Here is a 19,159-nt window from a genome sequence, read left to right on the forward strand (position 1 = left end):
CTTGTGCATAGCCTTTCTCATGTCAGTTCACAAGTATAGGATAGATCTGGTCTCTAACTAGACTATTCCAAAATGCTGAAACTGTGTGGTTTCTTCTGAAACCATTCCTTTGTTGTCTTGATTTTGCACTTTTGGTTGTTATCATGCAGGAAGGTGAAATGTTTCTTCATCCTCAGCTCCCTAACAGAGGTCTGCATGTTTTGTGACAACATTGATTGGTATTTCAAGCTATTCAAGATTCCCACTTTCATGAATAGATGTCCAGATCCAACTGAAAAAATTGTAACCCAATAGCGTTATTCTGCCACAGCCATGCTTCACATGATTTATCTTGGTTTCACATTTTTTACATCACAAAAAAACGGTCATTTAACAGGGGTGTGTAGACTGTTTATAGCTGCTGTAATAGAATATAAATATAGTTCATGTTATATAAATATAATTATAAAGTCATATAAAAGGCCAAAAGTTGAAAATGAAATATGGTGTAGCCAGCAACAGGATAACTATCCAAAACAAATAGAATCTATTTTAAGAAGAAACAAAAACATTACAGGTCTCGCAAACAGACCCCAACTAAAGAAGGTAGTGCATGGGGCACTTGAGGGGAATTGGTTTTAACAGATATATCAGGAAAAATGTAAGGTCAATTTAACAGCTGAAATAATCAAAAAGCTGCTCACAAGATAAAACATATGTAAAAATGTTAAGTGAATTTGTATTGTTGCTAGAAATAAATTTGTGTCTTCATTATTTTGTTAGAAAAGATTTGTTTAGAAACCTATGCAATTTGCTTTAAAACTAAAAACGGCCTCCTACAGTTAGGTGCATTGGGATCAAGGCTGACGCCAAAAGGGGACTCCAGGAGGAAAGACTGAGAAACACTAATGCAGGGCAAATATCAGAGGCTTCCCTCTCTCTCTCTCTCTCTCTCTCTCTCTCTCTCTCTCTCTCTCTCTCTCTCTCTCTCTCTCTCTCTCTGTCTCTTTCTCTCTCTCCCTCTCTATCTCTCTCTCTCTCTCTCTCTCTCTCTCTCTTTCTCTCTCACACACACATGCGCACACACATACAGTATACACACACTAGGCCATCCAATCAAACTAGTCACATCATATTCAATAGGCTATTTGTGTGAAGAAGCATACACACCCTATGTCTACCAGCATGTGGCTTCCTCTCTGTCTTTTTTCCTCTATTGTGCAAAAATAAGTCCATAGAACAGAGAAAATGTCGTAAGACAGTGTGATGTTGGACACCTCTGCACAAACATATCAATCATATCCGAACAGAGTCACATCAATAAATCATAGATTTATTTCTGGCAAGACAGAAGGACAGAAAAACACATGAAGCTAGAATAAAGCTTTCTGATGACAAGATATCTTTGGATGGTCTTTCTGTTTCATCGTGTAGATAATATTACCTGGATAGAAATTTCCTCTCAGAAATGTTGCTAAAATAAGAAATATAATGTCACTACATGATGCAGAAAAACTAGTTTATGTTTTTGCTACCTCTAGGATGAATTATTGTAATGTCTTACTGTCTGGATGTTCCAGTATGCACATACTGTAAACAAGCTCCAGTTAGTTCACAATGAAGTTTACTTACTAGAACACTAGAACAAGTTTACTTACAAATGCATGCATATCTATCTATCTATCTATCTATCTATCTATCTATCTATCTATCTATCTATCTATCTATCTATCTATCTATCTATCTATCTATCTATCTGTCTGTCTGTCTGTCTGTCTGTCTGTCTATCTAGGGATACATTTAAAGATTTTACATTTATATGTTGAATATTTCAGTAAAGCCGCAACATTCATTATTCAAAGCATTAACAAATAAAATTAAATTGAATTTATTCGTGATCTACTTATTGACTGATTATTTACAAAAAACAATTAAGTCCTCTGTAACATTAATAACGTCATGGCAACACTAATGTTTTACAAAGATATTATCTTTATGAGTTTATAAAGGTATTAGTCTTTGCATGGTGCATTGTAAATGAATCATCAGAAATTTGACTCCATAAACAATATAAATCTTAGTTTCCTGCCTGGGTGTCTCTCTTACTCACAAACCTGATTGCTCAGCATTGTGAGTCAATTTCATACTGTTATTAGCTTTTTTTTAAGACAAAGAGAAAGTAGAAAGAAAGCAGACTGAATTAGACAGAGAGAGACAGAGAGAGGGGGGTTGGTTCAAAGGCAAACTGTCTGTATTAATTAAGACTAACCTACTTATAAAACATTATAAAACACATAAATAATGCATTTTTTTAAAACACAATTTAAATGACATTGAAACCAGGAGTCCTTATATGCCTAGTTTAGTGCACTATAGAGACACTTAAAGAGACAGTGATTAAATACAATAAATACAAAAGGTGTTTTACAGTTTAATTCAGCAGGTCAAGTAATATTGTTAGAAAAAGTGTTTACAGCACTGGCATTTTGTACTGTAGCAAAAAAAAGCCTTTTTTTGTATAGAAGCTACAGTATATATCGTTTCGGATGTTTGTAACATTGTTATAGCATTATTATAGATACAGTTCATACATTATGATTACAATTTTACATAGAATACTATCTCATCTAATTTCCTTTCCTAAATTTTGATAAAATATTTGATAATGATGTGCATTCTTGCATACTTACAGTATATACTTCACCTGGATAAAAGCTAAAATATGAGGTATGGTTCATTCCTTCTGATACACACACAGGCCAGTGAACGGAAGCTAGGACAGTGGAAATATTTTCATTTTTATTGGTACTTGTTAGAAGCCTAGTGGCTGCATTTTGTACCATTTACAAGTGTGACAATGTTGACTGGCCAATCCTGAATTGGGGAATTGTAGTAGTCTATACAGGAAGAAATGAGAGCACATCTATGCCTTTTAATTTAGCAATGGCTCAAAACAAAATAGACAGATAGATAGATAATAATATTTATTATTAAAATATTCAATAATATTTAATAAACAATATTATAGCTCAAATATTAGGAATAATTTCAACCATTTTTTCTTGTTTTTAAAGAAATTATACTGTTCAATTCCAGAAAATGTCTAAATTTCAGATGTCGGGACTCAGTGGTGAGTCCCACTTGTTGATTCAACACAAGACTGTGTCAGTTCTGGAGTCCAAAAAAAACAAACCTCACAGAAAATGTGTTCTTATAAAATAAGCAGTGCAATGCCATTTGTGTGGATAATATTATATAATACTAAGTGATAGAATCACCTAACATAGGATCTTGACACTTTCATTAACTTTGTGTGCTGCCAGATCATTTGAAATATCATGTAATCCTTTGAAAATATCTGTTTGTTTGTTTTTTTTATTTGTTTTTACAGATAGGTAAGGTAAGTACCTTACGACTCAGTTGCTTATTTGATGATTGTTGTAAATTGTTTATAGTTTTATAGTCTGTGGTATTTGAATAAAATATGTAACATACATGGGCCAGAAACATTATAGCTAGAAAATCCCAACTGCTGTTATCGGTTTCAGTGTGCCATAAAACGTTTAATTTCTGCGCAAGAATTTTTGCTGAATAAATTTGCATTAATTCCCAATTCCTAGTTTACAAGAAACTAATCTTTTTGGGAGAAACTCCCAGAAAGTACTTGTTCCTGAACATTCATCTGAACAGAACCAATCCTGTTGCAGTAGATTAAAAGATACGAAGCATTTTGCATTATTGAAACTGCATGCTACTGTACCTGGTATTTAGGTAGAATAAATTTTTTCCACTTATACGTGATATTGAGGTTTTTTTATTGACCCCCATCAGCTATACTTTACTGACCCCAGTTTAAGAACTACTGCACTGAAATAAGCCTTTCATGAGAGACTACAAAGAGTCAAATTCATGTATTGCACTCATTTGTTATTTAGAGTGAAGCTACACAATGACAGTGTTCTCTGTGTGTCTTCAATCTGTGTTTCTTTTGTGTGGAAAACAAAACAACAGAATTTTCTTTGTAAGTTCAGACAATATAACCAGATATTCGATCTTAACCTGATTTCTGAGAACGACTGTATTTCAGTTCAACGTGCGATGGTGACTCATCCCTTGAATGCCACATAATTCAATGTATGAAACTAACAGTTCTGAGACTCTACAGTTCCTGGCAGTGCCTGAGTCACTGAAGCTGTGAAGACAACTTTCAAACAACAAACAATTGTATGGTAATCCTCAGTAACAGAAGTGTTTCTAAGATCAATTACATGAGATATGTCTGTGATTAAAGCTAATTTTTATCAAAATAAATCTAAATTTTTTGATAGCTTTGCATGTGCAATAAAAACATTGTGAGTGCAATTAAAATTTGAATTTATTCCCAAGGATGCAGATGGTTGACATTTAAATGAAGTATTATTATTATTATTATTATTATTATTATTATTATTATTATTATTATTATTAATAATAATAATAATAATAATAATAATAATAATAATAATAATAATAATAACAAAGTAAACAGCCAATGGATTACATTCACTTTTGTTTATCTGGCAGACATTACCTTGGAGAATCAGGGAAAATACCATCAAATCATAGAGCAATTAAAGAAATATTATGGGAGGGTGTTAAAAAGCTTTTACTTACTGACCATAAATGAGATCATTGTAAAAAAGAACAATACTGATTCTAAACCTTAAGTGAGAAAGAGTTACGATTTAAGTGCTGGTACTCAAAAGTGCCATAAAAACTCATATATTAAAATAATAGTCAGTAAATCTACAGGTAAGCTTAAAACAAGCATAACATAACTTAAAACCTTGAGAAACACAAATAAATAGACACTTGTCCAAAGAGAAAATCATGCTGAGAATAAATCAAATAAGGTCATGTTTACGTTCTTTGTTTTATATATTACACTGTAATTGCATACAAAAACACACAAATCAACACAGAAAGTCTACTCCCTTAAATATTTAATCTAATTTACTATTATCACTGTTTTCTTTTGCGCATTTGAATGCATCACACAAATTACAAAATGTTTTTTTAAATATGTAAAATGGAAATTTGTGTATTTAATAAAAAATAATATAATCTATAACATTCATTTCCATATATTTACACTTATTTATTAATAACCACTTTATTAGGAACACCCATGACTGCTCATTCCTCATTCCAATCGCGTAGCAGCAGCACTTTAAGAATAGGATATGGGATGTGGTAGCTCAGTGGTTAAGGCGTTCAACTACTGATCGGAAGGTCATTGGTTCGATTCCCAGGTCCACTAAGTTGGCACTGCAGGCAAGATGCCCTGAGCAAGGCCCTTAACCCTCAATTGCTCAGTTGTATACTGAAATAAGAAAAATGTAAGTCACTCTGGATAAGAGTGTCTGCTAAATGCTGTAAATGTAAATATACTCCCAACAGCTTCCCAAATACTCAATGCAGCCTTCCTGGCTCCATCTACAAAAAGTCACTGAAATCATATATTACTCAATTGTGTTGTGTTATGTGAACATTAACTGAAGCTCGATGAATTTCTTCATTGCACTGCTTCAGCTTAATTAGCTGATTGGATGAGTAGGTGTACATGTGTTCCAATGAAAGTGGCTAGAGAGAGTAGAAATGTGTTCTTTTTTTAGTTTTATAGTATATGGTATAAACCCATAATAAAGATTGGCATAACAAAACGGAGTTAATAGCTGTAATTAGTAGCCTATAAACACTCACACAACAAAGCAGAGTCGAGGATGCCAAAACTAAATATAAATAGGCTTATCTTATCGCTGTTGGCTGGTCCACCCAAAAACCATGGAGTAAATAAAGAAAACAAATCCATGTAACTACTGAAGCACAACACCAATACATATGATTGGAGCTGGAAATAAAGTGGATTAGGACGCAGCTTGTTGAGAATATGGTAAACACACAAAATGCAGAACACATGCATATAGGAATATAAGAATAAGTGCAAAATACAGAGAAACAGAAAATATCCAGTGTGGGAAACACCTGCTCACATCTGATCACACCTGTCGTAGCTCAGTGGTTAAGGTTCACTACTGATCAAGACGTCATAGGTTCCAATCCCAGGTCCACCAAGCTGCTAATTCTGGGCCCCAGAGCAAGGACCTTAACCCTCAATTGCTCAATTGAAATAAAAATATAAGTCACTCTGGATAAGGGTGTCTGCAAAATGCTATGAATATAACTCCTACCAGCCCATGTTTTCTCATCATGTTTCCGGAGTTCCACAGAATCAGCTGGCATGGTGCCTCATGTTTTGGTGAGGAATTAATCTTAGTCACCGGGTGTAACCTACAATTTCTGGGAAAGAAACACTTGCATTCTGCTTATATAAATTATCTATAGGGTTTAATTTATTCAATTTATTTCAGAAAGCATTCCATGTATGTATGAGTCTGATGTTTGTATCACGTGGTTTGTAAAGAAAGTAATATGAAACATTTTTAATCCGTAACGACATTAATCCGTGTGTCATGTACGTCTTGCTTATAATGATCAGTAGGCTGGAGAGTTATAATTAGAAAAGCAGTTTGTTGGTGCAGAGAGATGACTAGCAAGTAGTGCCAAGGTCATCGCTTTCTAGGCAGCTGTGCTGAAATCCCCCAGCATGCATTGCGCTGAAGAGTGCAGGACTGCACGTATCCAAAAATGGCTTGTGCCCCAATCTGATACTTGCTCCCTTCACTTCCTGCCTTCACTTAACATACATTCTTACCTACATAACTTGAGTGACTGCTGGACAGGGTGACAATAACGGAGCTGTACTGTAAAACATCTGGCATTTTCCAAATTTGCCACATCTGGTAATTGGACATATGCCAAAGAGAGGATAAACTAAATTCCCAAATCGAGAAAAGACGAGGGATAAAATAGAAGCTAAAATTAAATAAATGAGGTATAGGCAAATGAACAAATTGAACAAAAGAGTTACAAGAGTTATGACCAATGCTCTCAAAGTGGGGTCAGTGATATGTTTTATTTAGTCACTTCTCTGGAAATGACATTTCTATTTCTATTATTTTCTAGAGCTAAAGATGTGCCTGCCTGAAAAAATCTTAGAAATACCAATTTAGATTCAGATTCTAATAAGCAATAAATGCTCCCAACTACAAATGTGTTTAAAACAAATACCACTGTAGACTAGTAGACTATTGCTTTTTTTTTTGCAAGCTCAGTGACACTGTGTGTGTGTGTGTGTGTGTGTGTGTGTGTGTGTGTTACTGACTAAAACAATCCATCTATATGTTTATATCGTGATATCCATGAAAACAGAATTAGCTTAATTGTTGGTGATTATATTTTCCAGTAAACACGATTCTAACATATTTAGTTGTGCACTTGTGTCCTTCCTTGTAGTTTCACTACTCCAAACAATATTATTTCTTTATAGGTTATTTGCAAAGACAAATATTACTAGTTATTTATACACCAGGTAATTCTATCTGATTCTCAGTATGTAAAGAGAGAAGAGCTGATGACTAGAGCGAAGTGTTCCAGCATTAAATAAAGACCTCAGTTCCTGAAATAGCTGATATTATACTGATAAATGTCACAGATAGTGATACATGCTTATAATCCTGACTGCAGTAAATATTTGTACAGCATACACATTAAATCCTGCCTGAATAAACACTTTAAGTGATACGTGCACTGCATCATGAAAGAACATATTATTATCATGCACTTGTTTTTTCATGCTTAATGAACATTTTTGTGGGATTCAAAAGTAAGAAATGAATCAATAAACCTTTATATGAACTAAGTAGAAATTAAAACTGCAGATAATAAAGCATAATATTTCAAATTGACCAAGAGTTCATTCGTATTTAATCTCTCTCAAGTGTTCACTAAAATATATATGTATAAAGGATAAAATGTTTTAAATAAATACAAAAAATCTAATCATAAATATCTAAACATGAGGATATTTTTTATGAAACATGTTGTTCATCCTCCTAGTGCTGTTGCCCTAATCTGTGAGAAAAACAAGCATAAATCCGTTTTGTAACACCGAAGACAAGCAAATTTTTTATGAACTTATGCACTTTTTGCAAACTCATATCACAGATCAGGAGATTTTTTTTTAATTACAATGAATTGGAACAAAACTTTCTGCTCAGAGAGAGGAAGGAACAGGAACTGTGGACTACGGTGTCATCTTGTGGCTCTAAACAGACATTGCTCTATCAATAACTAATAATATATTCAGTCAACATTGCTGAAATCAAAAAATGCTATCAGAAACTGGTGTCGTTGTAAATGATTGTCGGAATCAGTTTCGTAATTCAGTTTCTTTACAAACAACTTATGAGGGATGAAAGAAGCCTTTCTTCTTAATCACCTGCCAAATAGTTTGTTGCCTTTGAAGTGGCATCTAAATGTAGATTTAGTTATGTAACACACACAAAAAATGCTATAAAACAGAATATGTCCACCCATGATCCTCTTTTTTCTTTCCCTGAACCTGGTTTGTTATTTTCTGGCTCCCTAACCCTCCTCTATACAGGATATGGGCATTTTCAGCTGTGTCACTGCCTGATTTATGCTGGTTAGCACCATTTTAACATATTTTCAATTCTTACCCATGCTGATGAATAACCAAGGGTGTCTGGCTTCTCATGTTCTTTCCAGAGTGAAGCAAGAAGACAAGGATGACATGTCTGACTCAAGGATTTCTAAATATTCAGAATTCCTAACACTGCTAACAAGTTTAGTCCTTGTTGTTACAAAGTTGTATGCATAAAACCCCACATAATAAACTTCAACCCCAAAAGTAAAACAACTTATGACTTTACTCTGAGGGTGTTGCATTCCCTGATGGGATCAACTTTAAAAACTAATCAGTTCATCTGCTGATTACACTAATGATTCTCAATAAATCCTACAAACATTTAACCGCTCATTGTTGAGATATCACACTAACAATAATCTCGGACAGACAACATTTGGTTCCCAAGAACGAGTAACAGTGCCAATAACTGACATTTGACTTTATTAAAAACATTTTTGGTAAGGCTTTGTCATTTTCTTAGAATAAATTCACATTCATGGAAGTCATGATTTCTCATATTTGAGATAAAGTCAATTAACCACATACATTTTTTTCATAACCTTTCCCATGGGTGCCAAAAATTCTGGAGTTTATTGTAGCTCATTGTGCTGTATAATAAGTTAGTTGAATACTGACACTAAGACAGTTTTAAACACAGCAACAAAAACAAAACAATACATATATAAGTCTGTCATTTTATTGATCCATTTCAAAATCATGATAGAATTTCCAGAAGAGTAGAAAAATTGTCAGCCCTACACAGTGTTTCATAAGCCCAGAAATTTTGACAAACTGTAAAAACACCCAGTGAATAAATAATCTCTTATGTGCCCCAGGTTAAAAAATGAGGCAAAAGTAGACAAATCCAAACATTCAGACCAAATTTAAAGTGAGTGCAGCACTGAAGTGGTGACAGTTACAATAAAGGCAAAGTCACATCAGTGCTAAATAACCTCATTCCCTTAAACCCAGGATGCATATTCAATCAGGCTGAGGTTACCTCATGTAAACACAATTACACCATACTGCTTACAACAACCATTTTCAGATGTGTAAAAAGTGGTGGGTCACGTCATTAGGATCAAGTACTAGCTTGAAACCTCCTACACACAGTCACACACATACAGGGTAACCGACTTTGTCACCCCTAAGGCAGCTTAGGAGCACACAACGGTGGGGGAAATGTAGCTGAAAGAAATAGATAGAGCTAAACTAACTAAAGAAACCAAGGACAAGAATGGTGTTACAGTAGTAGTGTCAGTGCTGATACAAATTGTCAGGGAAATAATATCAATAATAATAATAATAATAATAATATTAATATTAATAATAAATTATTATTATATTTTTTTTAAATGAAAAGAAAAAAACTCTAGTTTTCTGCCAGCTCAATAAAAACGTGGAGGAGGAGGGGGTGTCTGCAGTGATGAAATGTATATTTCTAAAATAAAAGCAGTGAACCTTAAAAATAAACTTGAATAATCAGTATTAGAATTATATATTAGTGTAGAAATCAGTTATAAGAGGTTTTTATGGTGATGTAGAGGCTCTGTGCTTAGGGAAGAAGGACTTGAGGGAGGCACCATAGTAGTGGAGTGGATCAAGAGGTAGGGCATCCTCTCGAACACCGCCTGGGACCTGAACAATACTGCTGCTCACTGGGCAATAGCTAAAACACACACACACACACACACACACACAACAAAGTGACAAAGTTATACAAGTATATGAACAATTAAAATACTCCTCAAACCATTTTTTTAATCATATGCAGAAGAATTAGGTTTGAATGATTTCTTTTTATATCCTGAGAAGGTACAAAGAAAACAGCCTGGGCTTTGATGAATTCATTAAAAACCAGGATATTTGAATATTAATGTCTAAATGATACAAATATTCCATTTGGAAGCACACAAACTCCTCCTACCATCCCTAATAACTACCCAAATCTATGAACATATATCACATGCTCTACTACATCTCTATTTTTAGCCAAGTAACATAGTAAGAAGATTCCATGCAAACTTTTGGTTAGCATTTTCTTATCCTCTATTAGTTTGCATGGATACATACAAGCAATGAGGCTTCCAAATTTCATGAGACAAAACAAAATAAATGACTTCTTGTGTTAAGAATGTTTCAAATTGGCCACATACAAGATTGATAATGAGAATAATTGAAAAGTGAAATCTACGCGTGTACGAGTGAAACCTACGGGCCTCTAATGGTATGTTACAGAACAATCTCAACCCCAACCAAACACATACTAGTCACTGGTCCTGGCTTTAACACCCAAACTCATTTTCCACTACTGAAGATTTCCACCTCTTGACATTAATGAGTATTTTCATAATGTTCTTCTTACTAATTGTCTTTTATAAAAGTTATTGGATATTGAAGGTCAGGGCTGATGGGGTGACTGACAGCTGGAAGCTTGATGGTGTTCATAAGAGAGTCATGTCATGTTCTGCATCAAAAAATGACAAGATCATCCTAAACATTTGATAAAACAAAGTAGCTTTAGTTCATAAGTCAATTCATTTACCACCATTTTTTTTTACTTTTATAGGTAGCCTATAAAAATAAATACAAGACAGTCTGCTTTGGATTTGAGCTAAATGCACCTAGCATCCATTATAAAAGTTGGATAAAAGTTGTATACACTCTATGTGCTAAAAATAATATATTAAAAAAAGTGCAATAATTTTTCATTGTTTGTTTGTTTTTATCAGTGTGACAGTCATACTGGACTGCGTGCATGCTAATATGTCAAGTCCAGTGATACCCATAGGACCTGTGCAAGTCATTAATAAGTGAAGTCACTTAAGTGGGGTGTCGGTGAGCATAGACGTCTCACTGATGCCACACCTCTCTCTTCTACTGCGCAGACTCCGTCTCTAATTTCCATCTCCTGCGTAAGCAAGCAGGCACCTCCTATACTATCTTTTGGCTGAGCTGTGCTGTCACGTGTATACACATATCTAAAGTTAAACAAAATAAAAAGTGATATTTGTGCTGTATTAATATATCTGACAGAATCCATATAATTGCAGTGTCTCCCTGCTGGAATCTCCAATATACAGACACTGACACCATAACCACACAGTCAGAAGCTGACTGATGATGATGACTAGAAGCAGTTAAGATGTCTCTGTCTGCCAGTGATATGGTGCTCAGCAGCAATTACTCTCCCTGATGCCAGTAATTAGAAGCCTTACTATACTCACAGAGTGCCAGCTGCAGGGCCTTTACTCATCCGAGGCAGACATCCCTTTTACTGGGTCCTTTTCTCGCATCTAAAGATGAGGAAAATAAAAGACCCGTCAGATTTAGTAGAAATAATTCCTTAATATAATTTTGCTCATCCAAAAAGACAACACTGACTCTGATGCTGCACTATTTTGTGCTGTAATCATTTACAGCAATACTGAAATCTAAACGTTACTAAAAACACAACACAAGATGGCTTTTTAATTTTTTTAAATAAACATACAACTTTATAATAAAAAAGCTTTGTTAATAATATACAGCATCCTTTCTTCTGTAGAAAACAAAAAAATACATCATCTATGTATCAAATTTCCATCAGTTAAAAGCCATTGAAACACAATGCACCTTATCAAGTTCCCTTTGTGTCTCCTCTTCCATCCGTCGAATGTCGTCCATTGTCAAGTCAATCCACCGGTCAATCCAGCAGAAGAGCTGCCTGTGGAAGTTGGTAAACAAGCGCTTCTCTTGCTAGAATTCACAGCACACAAAAAAAGAAGAGAGAAGTGGTTGGTTTTTTTTCATATATAATTCTGTAAACGAAACATTCAGCCTAACTATTCAAAACAAGACATTAACAGTTAAATTAAGAAAAAGAACACAGTATCCTGTCTGAGAAATACATAGCATTCATGCAGTACAAAAGATGGCAAAAAGATGTGCAAGTACTTCATTAATCCAGACTCATACCTTGTGGATGAAGTTTTCCACTTTGTTTTGCAATCCAAACCACTTAAACTTGATAGTGACAAGTTTATAGGCACACATGTGAGGACAGTCGGTCTTCTGAGGAAGCTCTTTCTATATTTGGATTGGACACGGGTGAAAAAGATGTTAGCTAGGATGCAGAATGGTGGGTGTGATTACTAATTTCTAGAGAACATGGAATAGCTAGAAAGACACTGAAATATGTTATACGTACTCGCCACTGAGGTCCTAATGGTCCTCTTCCAGTTTTTGTTGACTTGAAAGTGGCTGGATCCTCGTCAGGTTTGTAGTCCTAGTTTGTAGTTTTAAATAAATAAATAAATAAATAAATAGTTTAAAATAAATAAATGACTTTCTGGCAAATAGTGGAACATGAATCTGCTATTAAATTTCATTACTTTGTTTAGCAATTTGTTCTTCTGCTGACTTGTTCTGTTTCCTACTGAATATGAGAAGTATTATCAGCCACTACGATCATTTCAAAACAACAGCTCTAAACACGGTCGGCGATCTTCTATATTCCTTCTTTCCCAGTATTCCAACCTTTCACACACTTTAATGTGGAACTTATTTTCATATGCAAAAAAAGGGGAGACTTCATGCAGATAAGCCAAGTGACAGAAAAAACCCCCCAAAAAACACTATGGTGCTTTAGACAAACACTTGCATACAACACATTGTCTATTTATAAGATGTTTCAGTGAGTCACAGTTGGAGATACGGGACAACACACATCTGTGGTTAGGACTTTATTCCAAACATATTCATGAGGAACAGTACAACGTCTTTGGAAATTTGATGGCTCTGTGTATGCAGGTTGAATGGTGATGGCATAAGGCCTGTTCTCACCACCTGATCTGCAGTTATTCTGAATAATATGTAGGGCCTTGATGGAATAAATAATTGAGCATTCACTAATTTAAGGGAAATTAATTAGTTAGTTTTTGCATTTTTTCTATATAACATTATATAGAGGAATTCACATAGTTGTTTGTGATTGTTGCGTTCAAAAAACCTTGATTTTGCAGTGCGAGTTTTTTTTTTTGTAATGCAACTTTTTTGTGTTTCTTTTGTGCACTCATTTTTGGCCTACATGAACCCAAGAGGGATTCGCCTGAATGTGCATTGTGATAATGGCACATGATGCAAATCTGGCTCAAATCTGCAGAATATTTGGGGTATTTTGGGTAAAAACTGAAGGCTCCTCCAATTATTGCAACTTTTGCCTTATTATATGTGAATATCTAAGATCACTAAATTGTGAAATCCTGGAAAGACTGGTATAGGAAATAAAATAAATCCAATTTGCTCACCTTGTCTTCTACCTGACTCCTGTCAGCAATATCAATGTAAACAACCTCGGTCTTCTTCCATGTGTCTGGATCAAGTTTATGTACCTGCACAAATGACATTAAAAGATCAGGAACACAGACACTGAACATCTGTTTACAAATTGTTTACATTTTCAAAAAATTCCTCCATATGAATGAATGCACAAGTTAAAGCTCATATGATTTGTATCTAGAGTGCAGTTAAAAGCTTTTAGGTGTATGAACTGGTCCAGGTATATTTAGCTTCATTAAATAAGTTTCCACTTACATTTTCTTGGTCACCGAAGTCAGGCTTGTGCCACGTCTCAATCATGATCATAAAATTATCCTTCATGTATTCATTCTATATGGCAGAGAGAAACATAGAGAAAGAAATGGCTGTGACAAAAACTCTGATCTTTTCAACTTTTTATTCATCAGCATTTATAAGTCTGTTCATTTTTATTTTACATAAACTCATTAGTGAAGAGGATTCACTTAATTTAAAGAAAAATGTTTATTTGTGAAAATCAACAACTCTGGGACAGTCCATGGCTAAGATACTTACTGTAATAACTAAAGGGGTGCGGAGGAAGAACAGCACATGGAAAGGAAACAAATCAGTTTAACAGAAGATTTGTGAGGACATTTTAACCCATCAATATATTGTGCATGTTTAAATGACCACACGTAAGTGCATTTGTAATATATACATAAACTGAGTGAAGATGTATTTATCACTATTTGTGAATTGCCAAACTGCTATGCTTAAATGTGGACCAGTGAGACGTACCAGTGCGACAGTATGGGTAAGCATTCCAGGCCTTCTCGTGGACTTTCAGAGCCGATGATGGTGCCAGCATCCTCACAAAGCCTGGCACTTTACTACAGGAGGCAGATCGAGAGAATGTAAACAATGAGAAAGAGTGAGTAAATCACTTAGGAAATACAACCACTGTGATTAAGAATCCATGCATAGTCTTGAAAGTGATGTGCATACCTCTGCAAGTGGTAGATCTTATGTGTGTATTGCCCCTTCTCTCCATCCTCCTTCTCATAGGGCTCATTCTTCAGTACCTCCACTCCTTCTCCTCCTCCAGTCTCGTTCTTACTGGCTTCAGCCACTGAGTAGAGCTGGGCCACCTGGTACTGCAGAGCAGAAGAGACAACACAGTTCCCTCTACGTTCACACAGTACATACATAACATGTGTGGGTTAAAACACAGAGAGCCCAAAGATGTAAATTAAATTTATTTTTGGAATAACATGAGCATATAACACACAGGATTTGGAGGAGTTATTCCCCAAAACCAAAGCAAAACATAAAACCATAGAAACGTCAACAACTAGAAACACGTAGGTTAAATAGCTTTTCCTCCTCATAATCTAATATTTATGTTGATTTATTCTTGCTTGTGAAGTTATGAGCCATTTTGTATTTTGGTTTCGTGTAAACATAGTTAATATCATTAGTTTTCTAAAAGTATTACAAGAAGCAAATAATAGACATAAGGTATAGTTTGCTTATACAGCCATTGTAAAAAGAATAAAAGACACACAATGCACTAGAACAAGGTTAGAATTGATTAAATTAGTAAAGTTTTTTTTTTAAGCATGTGATTAGATAGCACTGACTTTAGTCTGTCATATTGCACAACAAACTAAAGCTTAAGTGCACATTGAGCACAAATCAGCTGGATATAATAAGCCTGTCTAATACTGTATATCCCACAGAGGAACTTCCCAGAGTCTGTGTAGACCAGGAAAACTTAGTCACACGGTCAGCAGGAATCCTGCTCTGCTGCATAAAGCACAAAAAAAAGGTCTATGGGTCTGGAAGAGTTAAAGGAAAAGTCACACTTACCTCTTCAACAGAAATGGGAAGAACAACTCGGCTGAAAGACAGAGGACAGTTTCAGTAACAAAAATCACTAAAGACAGTTACATTTTTTTTAATCTAAGTGTTGGAATAAAAGCAGTTATTGCAATGTGACGTCCTTTTAAATAAACTAAGAATTTAAAACCAGCCTGTATGAAGTGGAGTAAAAACATCCAGTAGAGCTATACTAATTAAATATACTGGAAAAACCTGAGTGACATTTACAGCATTTTGGCAGACGCCCTTATCCAGAGCGACTTACATTCTCTTATTTTTATACAACTGAGAAACTGAGGGTTAAAGGCCTTGTTCAAGGGCCCAACAGTGGCAGCTTGGTGGACCTGGGATCAAACTCACAACCTTCTGATTAGTAGCCCAACACCATAACCACTACATTTACATTTAGCACACACCTTCATCCAGAGTGACTTACAATTTATTTCAATTTAATTTTTAGGGTTAAGGGCCTTGCTCAGGGGTCCCGCAGTTGACCTGGGATTCGAACTCATGACCTACCGGTCAGTAATCCGACACCTTAACGACTAGGCTTCCACATACATAAAACAAATATGATTACAGACATTTGTACTTCATTTCTAAGGTGAAAAAAAAGAATTTTGTTGTTTTAACGCCCTACATTGTGAGCTGTGTCAACATTAAAAATGGCATGTTGGGGCTAATCATGTAATGAACACGTCAAAGTGTCTCACGCGCTCAGTAAACAGTACACGCAGTGACGCAGACGTGTGACTTACAGGTCAGCGACACGTGAACGTCACGTTCATAGAGCATGGAAAAAGCTGTGAGAGTCACACAGCGGTTTAACTTCATCACAGTCAATAGACGTAAAAAAAAAGACATTTTGGACAGAATGCAGTGATTCATTCATTTCAGCTACACAAACTAACTGAGGTAGGATTAAAATGGCGAGGTAGCTAAGAGGCGGTAATGTTAGCAGTTAGAAACTAACTTCCACAATGGAATATGGGCGACAATGTCAACTGCTTCATCGTCATTTCGGCTTTAACGTTAGACTTGGGGGGAAATCCTACATTTAGAAAGGGGTGAATTAGGAGAAGCAGGTAAACTAGTCAGCAGGTAAACTAGTCGGCAGGTAAACTAGTCAGCAGGTAAACTAACCAGAAGGTAAACTAACCAGCAGATTAACTAGTCAGCAGGTAAACTAACCAGAAGGTAAACTAACCAGCAGATTAACTAGGCAGCAGCTAAACTAACCAGAAGGTAAACTAACCAGCAGTTTAACTAGTCAGCAGGTAAACTAACCAGAAGGTAAACTAACCAGCAGATTAACTAGGCAGCAGGTAAACTAACCAAAATGTAAACTAACCAGCAGATTAACTAGTCGGCAGGTTAACTAACCAGAAGGTAAACTAGACAGCAGGTAAACTAACCAGCAGATTAACTAGTCAGCAGGTAACCTAGCCAGAAGGTAAACTAGCCAATCAGAAGTCATCCATCTTTTACCTCGCATATCTAAAGTTACATTTCTATAACAGCTTTGTGGTTGTTGTTTTTTTTTTTTTTTTGCTCATGTTCTACTACTTTATCATTACTTACAATTCCTTAATAAGCATCTTCTCGTACTCGCGGCGGCGGCGGCGTCCTTAACATTCGAGTAAAACTTCCTCCAGCGACTCTTTCGTCCGCCTTCAAGAGCTTCGAGTTCCTGCTTTTCTTATTTCTGAACATTCATTTCCTGAAAGATGTCGAAAGGGCGTGGCGTTGTCACGGCAACCACTCCCTCGCGTAATCGAAACCCGATCACGTCTCGTTTTGTGATTGGACACAACACCGAGGAACCGGATCGCGGGTGATCAAGGCCACGCCCCATTACGTAACCTAAGCAGTGGCTGATTTTACTGAAGGTAAATAAATGGCCGACAGATCCAGACCAGTCCTCTGTCTCAGTCGATAGGACAACTTAGGGTTTTAAACGCGGAATTCTGGTTCCACGTGTTTAGAGAACAGAAAAGAGTTACAGGGTGGAGTGCAGAAAGCAGCAGTTCAGTTTAAACTCGTCATTGATCCCAAACAAGCCTTTCCGGTGTCTTTGTGTCACAGAATAAACACAACAAACTGGTCTTCCTCCATTCTCACTCCATGGTGAGGAAGTCTGCACCACACATATTTTGGCCTTCATCAGCCTGCTGTGAAATTACGACAAGGACCACATTTACATTTCTGCCATTTAAGAGTCAAGAGTCAAGAAGCTTTTATTGTTATTTCAACCATATATAGCTGTTACAGTACACAGTGAAATGAGACGTTTCTCCAGGAACGTGGTGCTACATAAAACAAAGACAGGGCTAAAGACTTAGTAAGTAGTCCTAGATACATAAAGTACATCTGTGTGACCTAGTGTACACAGTGGAGGACAAGACAAAGACAGACAAGACAGTGCAAGACAAAAGACAGTACTAATAAAAAATTACAAGACATTACACAAAAGACAATAGACAGAACTTGCCGACCAGTGTAAATACTGTATGTTCAGACACTGTTGCGTGTGCAGAAATACTGGAATGAACAGTATTATAGCAGCAGTTACCCGAGATATTGTTAAGGATTGTGTAAAACAGCAGATGACTGAAATGTGAGACAGAATGTGCAAATAGCAAAAAAAAAGTGTGCAAAAATAGCATGCAGACAGATTGATGAATATATATTGGAAGTGTGTTATTTAGTGTAGGTCCGTACAGTCGATGTGTGTGTTTAACATATACCCTTATCCACAGTGACTTACAACTGAGCGTTAAATGGCACCTTGCCATTTAACTGAGAAGTGGCACCTTGGTGGACCTGGGATTCAAACTCACAACCTTCTGACCAGTAGTCCAGCACCTTAACCACTAGGTTACCATGTCCCATTTAGTGGTGTATCGCTAAGATAGTTTGTGGTTTAAGGGACATGTTTATGGCATCATGAATGCTAAGTACACTAAATCATTCGTTCATTCATCTTGAGTAACCGCTTTATCCCGAACAAGGTCAAGCGATATCTGTGCAACCTAGCACAAGTCGAAAATACACCCTGATATGGAAGGCATGCCTTCAAACCATGCACACACATTTTCACACATGCGTCCAAACCTAAGAGCAGTCTATTATTATCAATCAATCTAGCAGCATGTTTCAGTGCCAGGAGGAAAACAGGAAGACACACAGAAATGGAGAGAACATGGAGCTCTGGAGCTGCGATGCTACTTGCAGTGCCACCATGCTGAAGATCCAGGATGTGTTAGACACAGGATGAGTTAGCTTATAAATGTTTCTAAGAAGATATCAAAACCCAAATATATACTCATATTTGCAATTTAAAACCTTCAACAGTTCTTTAGATATTTCTCTGAGGCAAATTCCTAAAGTTTTTGAATAAAGTAATTTTCCCTGTCATAAAGGGTTCCA

The 19,159-nt window shown here is 35.9% G+C and overlaps 1 protein-coding gene across 1 annotated transcript; it reads right to left on the minus strand.

The window, feature by feature from the left end:
• Positions 1 to 9,250: 9,250 nt before the first annotated feature.
• pitpnaa (phosphatidylinositol transfer protein, alpha a) lies at positions 9,251 to 17,469 on the minus strand. The gene is made up of 12 exons (XM_027147139.2): positions 17,312 to 17,469; positions 15,719 to 15,749; positions 14,855 to 15,003; positions 14,648 to 14,739; positions 14,423 to 14,430; positions 14,144 to 14,218; positions 13,858 to 13,941; positions 12,759 to 12,836; positions 12,527 to 12,637; positions 12,185 to 12,307; positions 11,797 to 11,865; positions 9,251 to 10,238 (listed from the first exon to the last, which is right to left on the minus strand). Exons 1-11 carry the CDS (start codon positions 17,326 to 17,328, stop codon positions 11,818 to 11,820), a joined length of 816 nt encoding a protein of 271 aa, XP_027002940.1. The 5' UTR covers positions 17,329 to 17,469; the 3' UTR covers positions 9,251 to 10,238; positions 11,797 to 11,817.
• Positions 17,470 to 19,159: the final 1,690 nt, after the last annotated feature.

The sequence above is a fragment of the Tachysurus fulvidraco genome, chromosome 11 (genome assembly GCF_022655615.1).
Source record: "Tachysurus fulvidraco isolate hzauxx_2018 chromosome 11, HZAU_PFXX_2.0, whole genome shotgun sequence".
Taxonomy (NCBI): Eukaryota; Metazoa; Chordata; class Actinopteri; order Siluriformes; family Bagridae; genus Tachysurus; species Tachysurus fulvidraco.

What these genes read in the sequence shown, in the direction of transcription:
- pitpnaa (XM_027147139.2), bottom strand. An exon ending in AAGATCTACCACTTGCAGAG is followed by an intron (nt 14,740 to 14,854) that starts GTATGCACATCA and finishes TGCCTCCTGTAG; the next exon opens with TAAAGTGCCAGGCTTTGTGA. An exon ending in ACTTCGGTGACCAAGAAAAT is followed by an intron (nt 13,942 to 14,143) that starts GTAAGTGGAAAC and finishes TCATTTGTGCAG; the next exon opens with GTACATAAACTTGATCCAGA.